This window comes from Crassostrea angulata, chromosome 9, assembly GCF_025612915.1.
Source record: "Crassostrea angulata isolate pt1a10 chromosome 9, ASM2561291v2, whole genome shotgun sequence".
In the NCBI taxonomy this organism is placed as follows: Eukaryota; Metazoa; Mollusca; class Bivalvia; order Ostreida; family Ostreidae; genus Magallana; species Magallana angulata.
Genome location: NC_069119.1, coordinates 22,271,076 through 22,289,869, shown reverse-complemented (window position 1 = coordinate 22,289,869; position 18,794 = coordinate 22,271,076). Strand labels below are relative to the sequence as shown.

The following is an 18,794-nucleotide window of genomic DNA, read 5'->3' as shown; positions in this document are numbered from 1 at the left end:
TCACTTGGGTAAGCTGATGGTCAAGATCTTTGACCATGAGGGGGGAAATCCTGAACACGTTGTCAAAACATTGACATCGGTAGCCTTCTTGTATTCATTGATTTATGAACTGTTATCATTGAAAATGTCATTATAATAGAATATTTTCTCCTTTTTTAATACTTATACGGCGATTTTGTACATCTGCTTGAATTTAGTAGGTACACGAGTACGATTAGAAGTAAGTATCTTGGCGTGAAAAACACCTTGTTTCCAAAATGTGACTTTGTTATACATATTATCGTAATTGATTCGTTCCAAATTTTGATATGCGGTTACAAATTTAACAAATCAGCTAAATACAAAGATATAATGACCTTTAATTAGGACATACTTATGATTTTCATAAAATGTACGCAAATCCTGGACAGTTTCAGCAAATGGTTCTCAGCTCCTATGCGCACAATAAAAGAGCTTATTGCTTAAGAATCACAAAACATCATTTTAAAAGAAAGATATTGAGTGGTTTCGGCGATCATATAGGCCGATTCCTAAACACAGCATGCACTGTAGAGGACCTGGATTTACACTGTCAGATAAACATGTAGTGCGTTTTATTATTATATGGAATAATTTCTCCCATATAACAATTATAGCAGTTTTTTCCTCTCCTTTTACTCTTTAATCATTCACTGAATGGAATAAAAATAAGGTATACTATCTGATTTTTGATAAAGTTTTATTTAAACAACTGATAGACAATGAAAATACAGAAACAATTATTCTGAACAATTGATCGACATCCATCACAATAATAGATCTATATTTTTGATTTGAAGACTGGATGATACATGGCGGATTTTACACGTGTTTCATGTTGGCGAAGTTTTCCCTGTTTTGGGACCAAAGAGACAGGGAAAACTCGCTCTTGAATAGACAAACTAAATCTGATGAATAAACATACACTTGACACTGATAAACATATATTTCTGTTATTAATGAAATCCAAAGGGCAAAACTTTAAAATGCTGCTTGTGATGACAGAACGAGAGAAATGGCAAAGTAAGGGTGACAACAGGAGATCAAGTTATTCACAAGACAAACAGTAACTTGAATCAAACACAAAGGATGACAAAAAAGAAGAGAAATATTTCAAAAATTAACCGTTAACCGTGTCATAACTTAACGTCAATTGAATAATACATGTACCATATATGACATTGGTAAAACAACATTGCCGCTTTGAGTAGCATGAACATCAAATTAAAAACAATCAACAAGTTTGCCAACAAAAGATATTATGCATCTGGGCCCCACGTAATCAACCAGTATCGGTAATATATGAAAACAATGGCAAAGTGTTATTGATAACGCAACATCAGAAAATTAAAAGTAAACATTGTCTCTTTTGTTATCATCGTCTCCTTCTATGCCTTTTGAATATTAATTTCCGGAATGCATTTCTAAACGATGGATTAAATATGGTATAGATAATTGGGTTCAGCAGACTGTTCAGATACCCTAACCACAAACAGACACTAAACATGGCGGGGTGAAAGTCACACGAAGGACAAAATGGCGAGATTAGAGCTAACAGGAAGAATGGGAGCCAGCAGACGATAAACGCTCCGGTAATGATCCCCAAGACACGAGCTGCCTTCCTCTCTCTCTTCATTTCAATCTTGGCCTTCCGGAGTCTTTCTTTATCACAGTATGCCATAGGTTTAGTATTGTTATTGTTTGTATTTTTTGGAGGATTTAACTGTTTATTCAGTACGTACACATTGGAGGGGACCACTAAGAACCTCGTGTTTACTTCTGCATTTTCGTCATGTTCCGCCTCATTGAACACGGCTTCTTGCTCCTCGTGTTGGTGTTCGCCGTTATACACAGTGTATCCATCTTGGCTGATGTCACTTCCGGAACTATTATGACGTGTTGTCGCGTCAGCGGCTGTTATGGAAGGTCTTTTATAGGCACGAATAGGCCTATGCATTCCATTTATATGCTTTTTTCGAATACGAGAACGCGCAGCTCTATATATTTTAAAATTCAACACAACCATTAAAATCAAAGGACAATAAAACGCTCCAACAGTAGAAAAGATTGTATACGCTTTGTCCTGGCTTATCTTACAAACGCCAGTTTCTTCCGGGTGGTCATTTTGGTCTTTCCATCCAAACAGCGGTGCTATTGAAATCGCAATTGCGACCACCCAAACGACAGCAACCATAATTAATATTTGTTTCGTACATCTCCTTCGGATGTAGTCAATGTTTGACACAGCCCAGTATCTATCCAAGGAAATAGCCACCAAGTGAAGAATGGAAGCGGTACAGCACAGTACATCAAAGGAAATCCACATGTCGCAGACGGCGGGTCCTAGATACCAGTGCATACTGATCTCGTCTATCAGTGATATTGGCATCACCAGCACCGCCACCATCAGGTCAGTAACGGCCAGGGACAGTATCAAGTAGTTCGATACCCCTTGTAAACTTTTCTCCAAGATAATCGCTGATATCACAAATACGTTTCCAATCACAATGGATACAATCACGCAAGCGATCAGCACACAAATGAAGATCATTAATTCCAAGTCATACTTTGGTACGTACTGGAAGTTGGCGATGCTTTCATTATTTGGATCAAACGTCATCAGTTCCGGAATAATCGTCCCATTTATCCTTCCCCCGAACATTGACGAGTACATGACCTGACTATTATTACTGGTACCCAAGGTCTCGGCTATCATTGTCTTTCCGAGGTTTATCGAGATCACACTATCCATGTTTCCCGTTTTGTTGCTCGCTGCATTCTGCTGCTTAGCGCTCATGCTCTGCCGTTTTAATAAAAGTCGATCAAGCTTGGTTTCCGATTTTAGTGCTAATCGTCTCTCTTCGGAAGCCCCTCAGGAAAATGCAGACATAAAATACGCACGCGTTAAAGTGTGACGCTGTCAATTGCCTCTAATATGCAGGCTCATCAGAAAACGCATGGGGTGCCGCCAGTCAAACAATATTTGAGAACGATAGATCATTTATCGCCTCGGCGGAGCGGTAAGTCGCTCTCCCAGCAAACGTCCTGTACGTTTTGGCGCCATAATGCGTATAGTGTGCTCTTCTGTGATACTCTTTTGGTTTTTAGTTAATTATCTTTCTTTGCTTGCAAATGGTTTTCATGATTCCTCTGATACTTTGAATCTTGCAGGACCACTGAAAGAAAAAAAAATTAAGTGAAAACATTGATATTACACTGTATCTGTTTACATAACCTGATTTATCTGAAATATGGCGTTGTGGATTTGACCAATTTTCGCACAAAAAGGTATCACAATAAGAAATAAAACAATATTTGAAGGACAATTTACAAAAAAAAAACGAATGTATGAATAAGTGCATTCTCTTAAGAACTTTCAGTTATAGTATACAATACTTAATAATGAAATACAGCCAATTCTCCAGAGATACCACGTGACTGGGAGGAGGGGCTAGAGTTGCTTAATGATGACATTGTCGTACATGTATCAATATTCGTCCAAGGTCAACCTCCGGACCCGGGGCCCTGACAAAGTGTTTCATCATCCCCTAAATGATTGCATTACAGCCGATCGTGTGTCTTGTAATCAAAATGGATCGTTTATTAAGTTGCCGACCAGAGCTTTCCCCACTACATATCTGCTGAAGTTGATGAGAAAATATCTTTAAGTCGGTAAAATGATAGGAAATTATGGACAAGGATTATTTCATTCTTTGTAGAAATGATTTCTTAATCAACAGCTGGTGTGGGAGACCCACTGTAGCTAGACTATACGTATTGATTTTGAGTTCTGCAGAGGTAAAAAAAAGCTAACAAAATTTATTTATTACAAAGTGTTTCATTGTCTCAAGAGACAGCACTAAATGACTGTATTGTTTAAAAGAATTAGTTTCCATATGAATATTTCTGATTGCAATCTAATGAAAGAAATTTAAGATATCTTTCGTTTTAAACGTTAAGTTATACAGATATAGCGGATAGCGGATATACATGTATATGTACATGTAGGAGAGTACATCCACTGTCCCTTTCGCTGTACCGAGTTATACTGTGTATTCTACATACAGGAGTTTGTTTAGATACACAATAAACATTGTATACCATCTAACAACGTTTTACCAATTGGAATTTTAAAAGATTAAATTTAGAAATCAGAAATACAAATGTATGTTTTTATGCTTGAATTAGTGTGCATGCAATATGAATTAAATCCTATTTTGTACACTACATGTACATTTATCTCTGCATTGAATTTGCAGTGTATTTACATATTGAATAAAGATAAAATGTCTCTATTAATTTTTTTTTGAATTCTTATGAAATTTCGCATTTGAAGAGATGTACAAATAAATAAATATTTGAATTTACCGTTGGGTAGTTACAACATAGCCAATAAACGTTGTATTGATGCCCCCCCCCCCCCCCGATAAATTATACATGTACATGTAAATATAAAACATTACAGTAAGATCGTAATTATGAAAACAAAAACATATCCATCAATAACAAACGCTGTTATTGGAATGCTTTATTTGGTTTTTCTTATGGAAACTACGCGGAGAAATATCACCAATGTAATAATGTAAGATAAGGAATTTCCTTATACCGCAGTGCGATTTGCGCTTTCAACAAGACATAAATACCTTCCGGCATAATGCATGTCTTGTGTTCTTAAACTCGCAATATTAACGACATTTCGGATCAAATTAATAAAGCATGCTTTACGAATAATGGGTGATTTTAATGCAATAAGTCAGGAAATGTTTATTGAAGCAGTTCACAGATAGTGATACCTACTTTTTCTATATGTCTTACGGCTATTGTTTTTTTTCCTTCTAAATGTCATGGTTCCATATGCGTATATCTACCCAATTTTGTAAACTGTTCACTGCAGCATCTTATATTGCTAATATGATCTGGTATTTGAATAACAAAGTGGCTCATGCAAACTCCATGTTTTTCTTCGACAAAATCCATTAGAATTCTGAGATAGGCATTCAGCCGAGTCTCAGCTCTACCTCCCTATCTCCTATTATCTCTGCCCTTTACGTAATGGTTCATCAGTTGATTCAACCTTCTGATTGTCAATTACTGTTGTGTTATGATTAAAAGATTTCGTCGAGTTCATTTTAATGGATAACTAAAACCCCACGATTTCAGTATATGAGCTAGATTTCCCGTCATTCCCTCTCATTAATCGTCGAGATGCACTCTTGGATGTTTTCAATTACCCCTCATGACCTTAATCTCCGCAAAAAGTTCGTTTTTGTTTCATGCAATTGACTGTCGTTTTGTAAGTTGTGAATTCATTCGATGAAGGTAAATATAAACCTTTATAAAACTCTGAGCATTTTAATATTATAGAGCACAAATTATTCAAGCTGTATTCTAACTCTAAACACCAAAAGCAAATAATGCACACTTCGTATCGATTTTACAAGAATAGAAAACTATTAATAATTTCATTCCAAAAATACTATTTCTATTTTTTTTCTTAGATATGATGATGTTTGATGACTATTTTGGAAAACTGTTAATTTTTCATTTCTGTGTACTACTAAGAATAGATTATTAGGAATAGATTTCATAGGATATAAAGTAACACAAAAAAAAAAACCAACAAGTCACTTTATTCATCAATATTTTTACAAAATATATATACACTTTAATATCTCTTTTTGGTTCTCATTTAAATAAAGCGTCAATATCCTTTAAGGTTTGGATGTATCCAATTCAGTGCATGATTTCCATACCTCAAAATAGAAACAAATCAAAAACAAACAAACTCTCCGACGACTCTGATTCCATTGACACTATTACCTGAATGTTACGACGACCGAAATTTCATGTATTTACTGCAAATCATTTACACTTGTCTAGATAGACTGATATCACACAGAAGCACCTGACCTCATTGTATTTTTTTTCCGTACTAAAAGATATACTCATTACCTAATAATATAATTGCATGTAGAATGTTTAACATGTATCAGGTAAGGTGTTTATTTTTCACATCGAGAAAAATAAAGTTCTGTTTAAATATGCAAAGAAACTGTAAAATGTTCTAATTCAGGCATATTAGCTATTTTACCCTTTAACATGTACATACATTAAATGCAATGTGTACGAAAGACGAGCGGAAAGGGAAAATATTGTGTTTTAATTTCTGCGCAGTTTTAATGTACAAATAAATTGATTCCGTAAATATTTGTTAGAGGTACATGTATATGCAGAAGAGCATTATTATCTTTTAGTTACCTAATCGATGAAAGCATTACCACATAAACCACATTTTTACACCTTTGTCTATTGTTTACATTCAATTCCGGAAAATATTCATGGGTTTCGTGCAATAACTCATAAAATAGGCAAAAGCACATTAAGACTTTGATAGATATGGATATTTATTATTTTGACTTTCACTTTGTCTGTTTTGTCCGTGATCGCTGTAAGTCTTGAGGGAGTACTCCCTGGCCCACCTTACACACTGAGCCTGAATCAGTCGTCAGAGCGTGGCTCGCAAACGGCGCCAGATGGTTTTAATAATGGAAATTTTCATCATAGATTTTTGCATATTATTTTCTTCTTTTCATTTGATCTACAAATTTTATCTTTATATCTTTCATTGTGTAACGCCAACACGTTCGCACCCATTAAGTGCAACAGTGGCTAAGGCCTCGTTAAATAATCATACGTTATTGCGATTTATGTTTCACCAGTTTGCAGTTCTCAGTATTTTCGACATTTCAATTATTTTAACAGTTTCCATTTTTCCCCTGCATTATACGATAATTAATGTTTTAGGTACGTGCATACTCTAGCTTTTAAAAAAGAAATCCATCTGGATGCACTCTCTGATACGGTTATTAAACCGTACAACGTGAGTCCCCCGACCCAGAGGATTTTTGATTTTTGATAGCTTTGTTCATTATGAGATTTTGATTAAAAGAAAAAAAAAAGAAACTTGTAATGAAATCAATTTAATTAAGTTCTAAAAATAAACAACAAAGCTTTGGGTATCTAATGAGAACACAGAAACAATCGAGCTCGTTTTAATTAAGTAGGTCTTAGTTGATCTGATGTTTCATTGCGATCAAATGATTTGACTTCAATAGAAACAAGATTTGTTATTAAATCATCGAGAAGAGGTTTGTTTTACAATGACCGCTTTTAGCCTTATCGTAATTCAGTCATTTAAAGGTAGAATGGCAGTAGAAAATGATGAATAAAATTCAAAATTTTCATTATAAGGTTTATTTCATGTTTTCGAACGAAACCAAATGGATTAAATGATATTGCGGTTAAAAGTAACATATCGATAAATGAGGGATATTTCACCGATTATTGCAGTCAATGATAACAACATAGCACAAAGCACGAGAAATTTACTAAATGATCAGACATAACGTGGCCATGCACTTTTGCACTTCAACAAGACAAAATTCAATTTTTGATTTGCCTTAGATTGTATGTTGTCCAGTTCAAGTAGGTTGCACTGTTTTAATTTCATTTTACAGCAAACTGTTCCAAATATATATGATCGTAAAAAGAAAGGAAATGTTGATTTACGATCATCAGGATAGGCAAACCAGTAATCCGAAAAGTGACATGTATTAATAAAAGACCGGGACCATGATCGAATGAAGAGTTCCGCTATGATTGTCAAAAACGTTTCTGTATATTTTATCAAAGAGCTTTTTGTATTTCATTCTATCGTTATAATGTAAGAAATACTCCTTTACTGTCAGTAATCTGCCTATGTGTATCTGAGGTATTTTGTTGTACCTATTGTGGTACTTTTCTTCTAATGACACAAGGAGTTCGCAAGAAAAAAACTTTTTTTTTTCAAAAACTGTTTTCAAAGCGTGGCTTGCGAGCATGGCTCAAGATGAATTCAGTTTTGATCCTAATTTGCTTTAACATGAAAAGACCTCATTAGAAGCGCAAGGCAAGATGTTGTAACTTGTTACTAGGTTACTAGGTTACATATCTAAGACAAACGTACAAATGAGAGAGAGAGAGAGAGAGAGAGAGAGAGATTAAAAAAGGTTATCTGCAAACTTCTCCTGCACATCGTGTGGTATGACATGCACAAGGAACTCTTTACTGCATATGTTAATGAATACTCATGCAACTGTAAATTAACATAAAAGTATTTATCAGAGAGTTTTCTGTCATCAACTATATTATCATCTTAAATTTAAAAAATCATTTTTATTCAACCAGGTAATGGTCAGCTGAATTTGTTTTACGTGTATTTAAAGACCGGGGTTGACCTAGTAAAATATCCACACGGACGGCAATTAAGCATATAAGGAGGCAGGCCACACCTCCTCACTGATAACACTGCAGAGTGAAGTTATTTATAGATAGCTGCATACCACAAGCACGTGCTGATAAGAGAATTAAAAGATCACAAGAAACCTGATTAATTTTTATTATTTCCTTCGTTTTGAAAACACAGATTTAATGTATCTTTTCCAAATGTTATTTCTGAACTGATATGTTTGTTTCTTGTAGTTCTTTTTACCCACTTTTCTTCTTGGGGCTTTAGGGTCACTTTTGTAAGAAACTGAAGTGAAATCCCTCCCAACATTTTCATTCCAGTGACATGTACCTAAAAATGCCCGCACTTTATACTGGTCACTACCGAAAGCAATCCTTTTGTCTTCATAAATATTTAAAGTGTTGTTAAAACTTTCAACATAGTAAGTGTCACGTCCTAATTTAAAATCTTCAGGGTATTTATAAATCAGTGAATTGATAATGACATTTCTCAATAATTTTTCAGCCACTGGGTTCTGTATAACAATTTTAGATGGTTCATAGTTAGGGTCCTTTTTACATCTTGATTCCGAATGACACTGCTTGTGATTCCCTTTGTAGTGTTCAACACAGTTTTCTAACATTGATCTTAAAGTGCTGGAATCTCCATTGCAATTCTTTATCGCCCAATAAAAATGAGTTGCTACAGGTTCAGGTTTGTCATACAACTCCTCGGACCAGGTTTTCCCCTCTTTGTATCTAGGCCCGCTAGAAACTAATGACATTGCCTTTTTTACACTTTTAATCCCATGCCAGATATCATTTTGGTTTGTTGTACTCACTGCTTCCTTCACCATTTTATTGATGGAAAGGTTGCGGTCATGGGTGTGAATTTGAACAGTGACTTGTTCTGCTTCTAAATCACGGTAAATTTTTTCAGTCCCGATTTTTTCATGTCGCTGTGTTACAGGATCATCAGCAGTGGTAATGTGCACGCAATTTAAAATCTTGTGACTTTTTTCGCCAACTGCTACTACACTGGTGTCCTTGGCATTTTTCCGCCACCCGTGCCGAGCATCTGTGATGATATCAATTCCATCTAAATCTTCGTACATACCGATTTCTTCCAACAGCGCAGTACTTATGGAATCCTCATACTCCTGTTGTACAAACGTTTTGTACATTTTAAAAAAAGAAGTTCTCTTTTCTTTCGACAGCACTCCAAGTCCTGCAGAAGTGCAAAATCGGGAGTAATGGGAAGGAAGCATGCCACTACACAGGAAAGCATGGTTTATTCTTTGGTTTATTAAATATTTTCCATTTGGCAGATAGGGAGATGATGCCCAAATGTACTTATGTGGAGCATGTCCTGGTTTTGTACAGCATAACTTCAAAGAGACGACATGTCCACGTTTTGTCACTTTTCTAACTTCCAATTTTCCATGACAATACCTTCCATGAGTAGCAGTTATATCCATAAGCTTCTTGATAGAAGATAGTGATGTCACAAAAAAGTCTTGGTTAACCTGTCCTCTCTTTACATTGATAAAGGTTCCTGGTGTTTTAGGACTTTGTTCTTCATCTTCAGCAGATAACTTCCAAGAATTCAACAAAGCATCCATTATATCTGTATTGTTGACAGGTCTTCCCAATTTTCTTACAAGAACTTCTCTTACACTTTGGAGATTGTGCAACATTTCCTGCTTCTTTTCAGCACTTGCTGGAATTTCCAACTTAAAAGTTGGGGGACGTTTTCGTTTGCTTTCTTCCATGATTAAAATTAAAGACTCAGTATAATAACAGTATATATGTACTTTTTGCTATGGATGGCAACAAATGAAAATAGATATGTATATACATATATACTCTTAGTATCATATTTCACTGGGCTGTGCCATTATTAGAGTTGTGATAGTCTTGCTGTTAAAATGTACTTTCCACAATTAATGGTAAATCCAATAACTCTGAATATGCTTGTGAAATTTATTTAATAAATGTAGTTTTGAATAAAGACCAAAAGTCTCAATTCATGATACATGTAAAACTTTTTAAAAATGTGGTAAAAATAAAGATGATCCACCCCCATGGACGCTCTGTTGGAAGAGTCTAATGCACATGAGTCCTGGCTCAGTGGGGAATCCCTCCCGCCAAATGTCAATAAATCAGCCTCCAAATCAGCAAACTTGTGTGAGGTTCCACAGAGGTGTTTTCATAATAATGAGATATTTACCATGAAATTATTGGCAGTAAACTTACTTCTGAACTATCTTTGTATTAGAAAAAAGCATTTTTCCCAATACATTCAAATTTTGTTTTACAATATAACTGTGAATATTTGATGTAAAGTATTTTAGAATATACCAGTACTAAAATATCCTTTTGTTTTACCTCTGCCCTAATAAAATTCCCTCCAAAATACTCAGAAACAAAATAATGGCGGAAAAAGAAGACACAAGTGTAATTTCACTGAGGGTAAATTCAGAGCAAAGAGAAGCAATTATACAGTTTTTTAACTTCAATAATTGGGATTTGGAAGAAGCAACAGGTGAAGGAATTCAGAGCAATGCTGATGAGACAGATGAGAATGGTGACGTGCTGGGAAATTTTGAACGGACATTTCACATTCCCCAGGACAACAATGTTGAGGAATGTCCCCATTGCTTATGCAGACCCTGTATAACCAATGAAAGAAACCATCAGATGTGGTGGAAATCGGAATGTGAACCACCAAGCAGACGGAATAGTTCTCTAAGAAAAGAAAAATATAAATTTTTCTGGACTATGCTGTTCCACAGAGGTGTATTTCAAGACCCAAGATACAAAAGCCGAAAACTTGAGATTATGCACCAAAATCCGAGGCTGCGTGGCGTAGTTTGTCATCGTAGGGATGTTTTACCTTCATGTGTTTTAGAGACAGTGAGAAGGTGGCTTCCAAATCTAAAAAATGTGCCATATATGGGACATCGCTGGGAGTAAAACCCTCATACATTTTTAATGATAATTGGTAATGTTTTCGATCAGTGTGCTGTATATCATTGATAACATTTTATAATCTCGAAGTCCGACTGTAATTAATCCGTCCACGAAGGCCCCATGCATTCATTGATAAGGAACTTGATACGGGAGAGTAAAGCAGCAGGACGGACACTAGGCTGTAAACATGTGTGTTCTTTCTATTTGTATATGATTAGCAAAGTGATAACGAAGTAATAAAACAATTACAGGGATTACTTTGTGTTATTCAGTTTTGAGGTAAGACAAGCTGTCCGCCATTTATTGTGAGTGCGTCTATAGCAATAGGCATTTCCGGTAGAAATGTAAACAATAAGCAACTGTCAATCAAATCTGAGGAAATTTGAATTTCTGGTTCACTTCAAAACTTTAAATGAAAATTTCAAGAGAAATAAAGCATCTATAATTAATCTTTTATTATCTGAAAAAGCCTTTCAGTTGACTTGAGTTATGGAACAAAAATTATTTTAAAATTTTTGTTGATAAATGTTTAAATTCAGAAATTTCTTCTCTGAAGTGAAAGGTGGCAAGAAAATTGAAATTTCCTCCATTTTACTCATTGGCTGCTATTTATACCCCAACCCCGGTCTTTAAAATAGCACATTGTCGAATAAGACGTCCTTATTATTGCTTATATCTTAGATCACGGGGTCAATGAGTTGGGCTACAGTCGGTGTCTATAGCTCTAGATTCTTGCTTATAATAGTAATTGATAAGCATTTGTGTAGCAATATAATCAATTCTTTCTTCTGTCTCGACCCACGTTCAATTTTCCATCAATTCTGCGAGAACCAATGCTTTCATGCTAATTACTGATATAAACCGAGGACGAAGACATAAATATTGGTTCTACTTCTGATTCAAAGGACGATGTAAATTGTCTCCATCTGTGACTCGAAATAAACTGAACTCAATTATGATTACGTGCGAGAGAAAGTCTTGGATAATTTCATTGTCGTTCCAATTTTTTTCCTTTAATTTCCCTCTCCTTATCTTTTTTGAGGCATATGTACAAATGCACGCTTCGCGTTTGACAGGTATTCTCAGCATATACAATTAAATTATATATATATATGTACAGTGTACCTGTGTACAGTGTACCTGTCAAACGCCAAATGATTTGTACAATAGTTTATAGTCATCGCTCATCTTTTCTATGATTAAAAATAAGAATCGGGTTAATGATATAAAACTAAAATAAAGATTCTAAGTGAAAAATTTAAGTAAGAAAATATTTCGTCTGTGAAATTATAAACGCTTAAAGATATTCTTTTAGTGAAGAAAAATTGATAATTCCTGATTTAAATAGTGAAGAAAAATTGATAATTCCTGATTTGAATACAGACAATTGCAATATACCAGCACACTTTGCATGGCAATATTTGAAAAATGTTGCCTTCTTATAAAAATAATTTTTTCCAGAGGGAGTTGTCTCTCTATTCAGTGGTTGATTGTATCTTAAATTGAGTTAAATATTGATCATTGTTTTTCCTCCACGCTATTTTGATTGAGGTATGTAAAATAATTACTATGTCAGATTTATAAATCTAATGAACACTCGTTGATATTTATAAGGGCGTTTCCTTACGTATATACATGTATATAACGTCTCTGTATATCTTGGATACATAACCATACATTTTCCGGTGTCTGCGATTCTAATGTAAAAATTAGGAGATTTTGTATAACTTCTTATTTCATTTTCTATCGTGTATGCATTTATAGTTTTTACTTTTACACCACTATACTACATTACAATATTTTTATTAACATTTACATTGCCAATTAGATTTAGAGGAAATTAAATTGCTGAGCAGATTTAATAATCCTGTTGATATACATGTATAAAAACAGGGAGACTTTTTAATAAAAGATCGCATCTCGGTGAATTAGGCCCTGGCCCAATGAACCCAGCGTTTCCATATCAAGCTTTCTGAAACTTTTATGCGTACGTTCTTAAAACATCATGATCATAAAAAAAATTAGGTAAAAATCAAGCAATTTGAATTAAAAGAAAACATTTCGGGGGATCAAAGTAATAACCTACTCTGAATAGGCATAAGGTTCGTTCTTCCATTTATTCTAACAGAAAAAACCCCACTTTACAACAAATCGGTTAATAGGGCAGATATTTCCTCCTCTTACAGCCAAAACAAAATCAAAACCAAATCCTATGTCAAGACATAATAATGGACCCTTCTGTAAATAACTCACTAACTGACAAGGGGATCGTGTATATCAATCGGGACTCCAAATCCCTGAAGATCTACCGCCATTGATCCGGGTCCCTCTCGTTCTAAAGGATACAGAAATAGCCCTACCGAATAAAATCGAAGGTTGGCTTCATAAAACAATAGTTCTAATGCAGCGGTCGTAAGTGATTGTAAATAATTCAAGGCTCTGTGGACGTCGCTGATTTTTCCTGTTCTGGTGAGTAAGGTTCGGAACTATAGCCAGATAGACCCCCCTCCCTCTAATAGTTGAGTAATATAAACCGTGCATTATAATATCTGTTAAATTTATCACTTGTGGTCCATGTAAAAAACAACGCCAATCTGTTTCACAGAGAGAGAGAGAGAGAGAGAGAGAGAGAGAGAGAGAGAGAGAGAGAGAGAGAGAGAGAGAGAGATCCCCACCTCGTTACTTGTTCCGGATCAAACAATATAGATAAGTAATAAAGTAATAGATGAATAAGTATAGGTAAGTTGTTTCACAACAGCGAAAAAAATAATGTACATCATGAAAAGCAAAACAACATGACTGAACATAAGTATGTTCATTCATAATTCAATGCTTAATTATGAGAAGTATGTTCATTGATTAATAAAACACCAATCAATAAACCCTGTCGAAGAGAAGATTTTGGTACGAGAGAGAGAGAGAGAGAGAGAGAGAGAGAGAGAGAGAGAGAGAGTTTGTTTACATCTTCCTATGATTAAAAATAATCTTATTTCCACGAGAACCTCTTTTACTCTATTTCCATCACAGATGTTATGTTATAGTTCGAAGGGGAAAGATCGAGTGATTTTCTGCTAGCATTTCCAGTACATCGTCCTTTATATCAAAATTTAATTCGGAAGCTAATTCTAGGGAAGTATTGGAACAGAATTTTGCGTATATCAGATTAGCTTAACAGGGATACGCATATATTGTTTTTGTTATTTCTCTGTCAGCGACATCAGTTAAGACTGAAATGTTAAACAGCTTAATCGATGAACAGAACAAATGACATATTTATCATTGTATCTAAATTTGGGATAAGAGAGGGATTCTGCAGCAATTTGTGGTCGCTCCCATAATGAGGTCCCTGTGGATTTAAGTATGGCGACATTTCGTCGATGAGAGAGATTTTGTGATGGCAAATAAATCAACAAAAGAATTTATTAATTATTGTAGAAGGGAGAAAATTGTTTGACAGGGGGGAATCAATTGGTCAAAAACATGATTAACCACTACAGAGCTTGAACACCGAGAGGACGAGCGAAGGTTATCGCTGGAAATGAAATTCAAAATAAAAAATAGATGATCGTCTTTGGAATTGAGGCGCTCGCGTTTTCTCCGGTCCAAAAACAATCGGCGAAGAACAAACATCAACGTGCTATCAATCTGCCGGGACTAAAACAGGAAAACAATATCTTCACAAATATTGATGTAATTCTCGGGAATAAAGCTACTGCCCAAAGGGGAAAAAGACAATCATACATCAAGTAACAGAGTGAAAGCAATTAATTTCAAAAAGATTATAATGCAAGAGGGATTAACAGTATTCCTTTGGTAGAAAAGTATACTCAAAACACGCGTTTTGCATATTTTAAATAATACACGCATATAAAGCGATGAAAAGCAAAACATACCGTGAACGTGTTTACTATGTACTACCTGTTGTAGATACGTGCCATATACTTGTACTAATATTAAATAACAATTTCTCACTTTTCGTTGCAAATCTCCCTCTGTTTTTGTTTTCTTTTTCTTGGAGGGGGTGGATGGTATGGGAGTACAGGGTTTGTGGGGAATGGTGTTATTTGGAGCCTTTGGTGTTTTTTATTAGGATAGAGTGGTTGTACATTTGATAATTGACTTGTAGATCGTTAACGTAAAAAAAATTGAAGAAAAAAAACTATTTATGTCTGTCATCCAAAACCTCAGCGAACATCGTGGTAATAGTTGTTTGCAAAACTGTTCAGCGCGGGAGTTTTAAGCATTTGTATGGCTAATTGGTGAACGACGCTATTCTGTCGTAGCTTAGATATTTATTCACCTTAACAGATTCATGAATTAACTCATCAATTATTCATAACACACTCGTGAACCAGTTGAGAGGAGAAGGTTACAAAGTCAGAACCTGACTTGGATATAGAATGGCTTAGGTTCTGAGACTCCGGAATCGCCTGTTTAGCGAGATAATTGGATCAAGCCTAGTCTAATGCAGCCCGAATTTGTCAATAATTAACCAACAAAATTAAATAAATATGTGACGTTTTAAAGTTCCAAAGATTTTTGTGGGAGGAAGGTGAAATGTTAAAAAAGAGAGAAAGAAAAAGAAGAGATGGCGGAAGGGAGAGATGTCATTGCTGCATGCCTTCACTTTTATCGGCATATCGTACCCAAAGTAAGCGAAATGTTAACGTCTTTAGACCAGGAGGTCTGGTTCATTATCCTTAATTTAACGGCATGGGAGGCATCTGTAATGTTAAGAATAATCTTAATGGAATTCAGATAACACAGATAATTTCACTTATATAAAAAAGGCTCAATCAACTATCTCAAAATACCGTTGAATTACCGCGCTTCATGTAGATTACATTATATTAACGATATGAATGTATAACAGCCGTGGACCGACCGATCATACAGCCTGTGTGTTTAGTTAACCTAAGTTCCGGATTTCACTCCCCATGTGCTGCTTTTTAACCGGAATAAACAATTTTATCCAGACTGTCCATTCAAATTATCTGATCATTAATGAGGCTTTTATAGGTATTAGAGTCCCTAAGCATCCTCTCTCTCTGCTGACTGCTTCCTAGTACACAATGCTAGTAACTATCAGTACTTACTTTTAGTTTAGTTACATGTAGATTTGAACATGCGATGATGATGACGATGATGTAAGTAAAAATACAGAGAGTGAGTAACAGTAGAAAGATTCGCTCTTTCATGCTTTTGGTTGAATAATTTCAATTCTTTTCTCTACTTTTGATTCCAAAAGAACGGCTAAAATTGTCATGTCGTATGCGCTCCAGATCTGAATACATCATATGAAATGATAATTTTAAAAAAATTTACGTTGATCTAAGGGATTACTAATTACATGTGAATAAACTGAGTCAACTAAAAAGATCTAAGGAATTATTGTTTGTTTAACAGTTCAGACCACTTGCTGTTTTCTGATAAAGTAAATATTTCTAACGATCGTGAAAGCCGTGTTTCACACCATATTAACTAAGCGCGGATTAGTTCTACCACCGACATTACGGTAGGTAATAACACTAATTTTGCCGCAAAAGTTGATAGTTTATATTTGTATATCAGCCGTTTATCTTTTTCTGATAATAGGGCAGAAAATTCTTTGCATATTATTACCATAGAGGATATTGTATTATTATAACAACCCTTTTATTAATTGAAAAAGCATTTACATGTAAGTGTTTGATATTCATGAATTTGAAAAAAGAGTTTATTTATGTTTATTACTAAATATGTCGGGCGTTTATCATTTTTTTCATCCGATTACAAATTTTGGATTTTTTTTTTTTTTACATATAATTACCAAAGTTGTTTGTATAATTATAATAAACTTTTTAATGGCTTAAAAAGCAATTAATTAACAGTGATATTTAATAAATTGAACATTTAAAAAATATACAAAATAATTACACCAATCCAAATCTAAACGATACACCTTATTAATATGTAGCATGTTTAATGCGTAAGGGAAGAACAGCCAGAAAACGCAAGCTGTGCAAGAACAAAACAGTGTTTAAACAAATTACGCTACCTGAATCTAGATTTGGTTAAATCCCTGGAGTGTTTATCTTCTCCAAGAACACCTGAGATTTCTGGAGACTGTTAACACTGTCACAATTACAGTGAACCTGGATTTGTTTCACACAGATAAAGTCGCTCCGAGTTCCTGTTGTCTTGTGCAATCTCCGAATGCAGTGTTTGTAAATTTTCCTGATGACTGTTTAAATGCACTCCAAGCACAATAGAAAATCGATACAAATCCAATAGTCATTTAGGTGGCAAAGTACATATTTGAAGAAAAATAACGTTGTTTAGTTTTCGGGAACAACCTCAATATAGATATATCGCGACATTGCTGAAACTCGTTTACATTTGTGTCTCCAAGGGTTTTGGGTACTTTTCAAGGTCTGAAAAGTCTACAAAATTTTATATTAAAAAAAAGAAATCCCACAATGGATTTTCCAATGTAATAAACTCGAGTGGATTCAGTTAAATCCGGTATCTATACAGAAAAAGGTTCCTTTGTTTACAGTGCAAAATGGAATATAACGGTATTCTGTTCTGACGGAGCAACAGCCGATACTTCCAACAAGGACCTATGAGGAAGTGATTTAAAAACCCCACAATACAGTGCGGGACCAGAGCGCGCGCGGTAAATCGATCGCTGCAGACGAGAGTCGGTGGAAGCTGAGGGTCGTTTGAACGCAGATCTCAACAAGCAAAGATCTGAATTCCCGGATGATTTACAAACATTGGGAAATATTCAACACTCTAAAATTACGCCGACCACCTTTAATACAATTACTCTTAAACAGATTATGAAATATGCCATTGGCAGCCATTGCAGGTGACGTGCACGTGTTTGCGTAATACTTCGTGCCCCGCACCCGACTACTCGTAGAAAGGTTACAATCCCTAAAATTGCTTGTTTTTTATGTCACTATATTTTTGTGTGCAATTTTAAATAACTGGCCATAAAATGTCCGATTAAGTATTTCTTATTTTGAGAATGAACACGAGTGTCCTTCAGACTTGCCATTTAAGGTAAAACTAACTTCAAAATGTATTAATCATATCAGATTTATACTTTGCTTGTCCCCTTTGAGGCCGAAATTTTCGAGAAAACCTTTTAATAATCTATTGATATGCAACTTTAATGCCACGTAATCTCTTTAAAAAACCCCCATAAATTGACACTTTGTAAACAGGATGTCCTGGAAACTTTGGTAATATGACCAAAGTTCCGTGAGTAATGTAGATGTATCCTATTAAATTGTAGCAATGATGGAGGTTCCGTGATAAATGTGGGTGTATCCTTGTGTTACATTGGTGGAGGTCCCGTGAGAAATGTGGCGGTATCCTTGTGTAACATTGGTGGAGGTCCCGTGAGTAATGTGGCAGTATCCTTAAGCTTGTGTAACATTGGTGGAGGTTCTTTGATGTCTTTGAGTAACTCTGGTGGAGGTCCTGTCGGAAAGTTGGGGTGTCCTTGTGTAACAGAGGTGGAGGTCCCGTGAATAATGTGGGTGTAT

The 18,794-nt window shown here is 35.1% G+C and overlaps 1 protein-coding gene across 2 annotated transcripts; it reads right to left on the bottom strand.

The window, feature by feature from the left end:
* Positions 1–701: 701 nt before the first annotated feature.
* On the bottom strand, positions 702–17,890 carry LOC128164164 (5-hydroxytryptamine receptor 2A-like). Of its 2 annotated transcripts, none has more exons than XM_052827906.1 (2): positions 17,294–17,890; positions 702–3,194 (listed from the first exon to the last, which is right to left on the bottom strand). In XM_052827906.1, exon 2 carries the CDS (start codon positions 2,813–2,815, stop codon positions 1,394–1,396), a length of 1,422 nt encoding a protein of 473 aa, XP_052683866.1. In that variant the 5' UTR covers positions 2,816–3,194; positions 17,294–17,890; the 3' UTR covers positions 702–1,393. The 2 variants fall into 2 exon arrangements, with proteins under 2 accessions (XP_052683866.1, XP_052683867.1); XM_052827907.1 differs by having other exon boundaries at positions 702–3,168.
* Between the last annotated feature and the right edge of the window lie 904 nt (positions 17,891–18,794).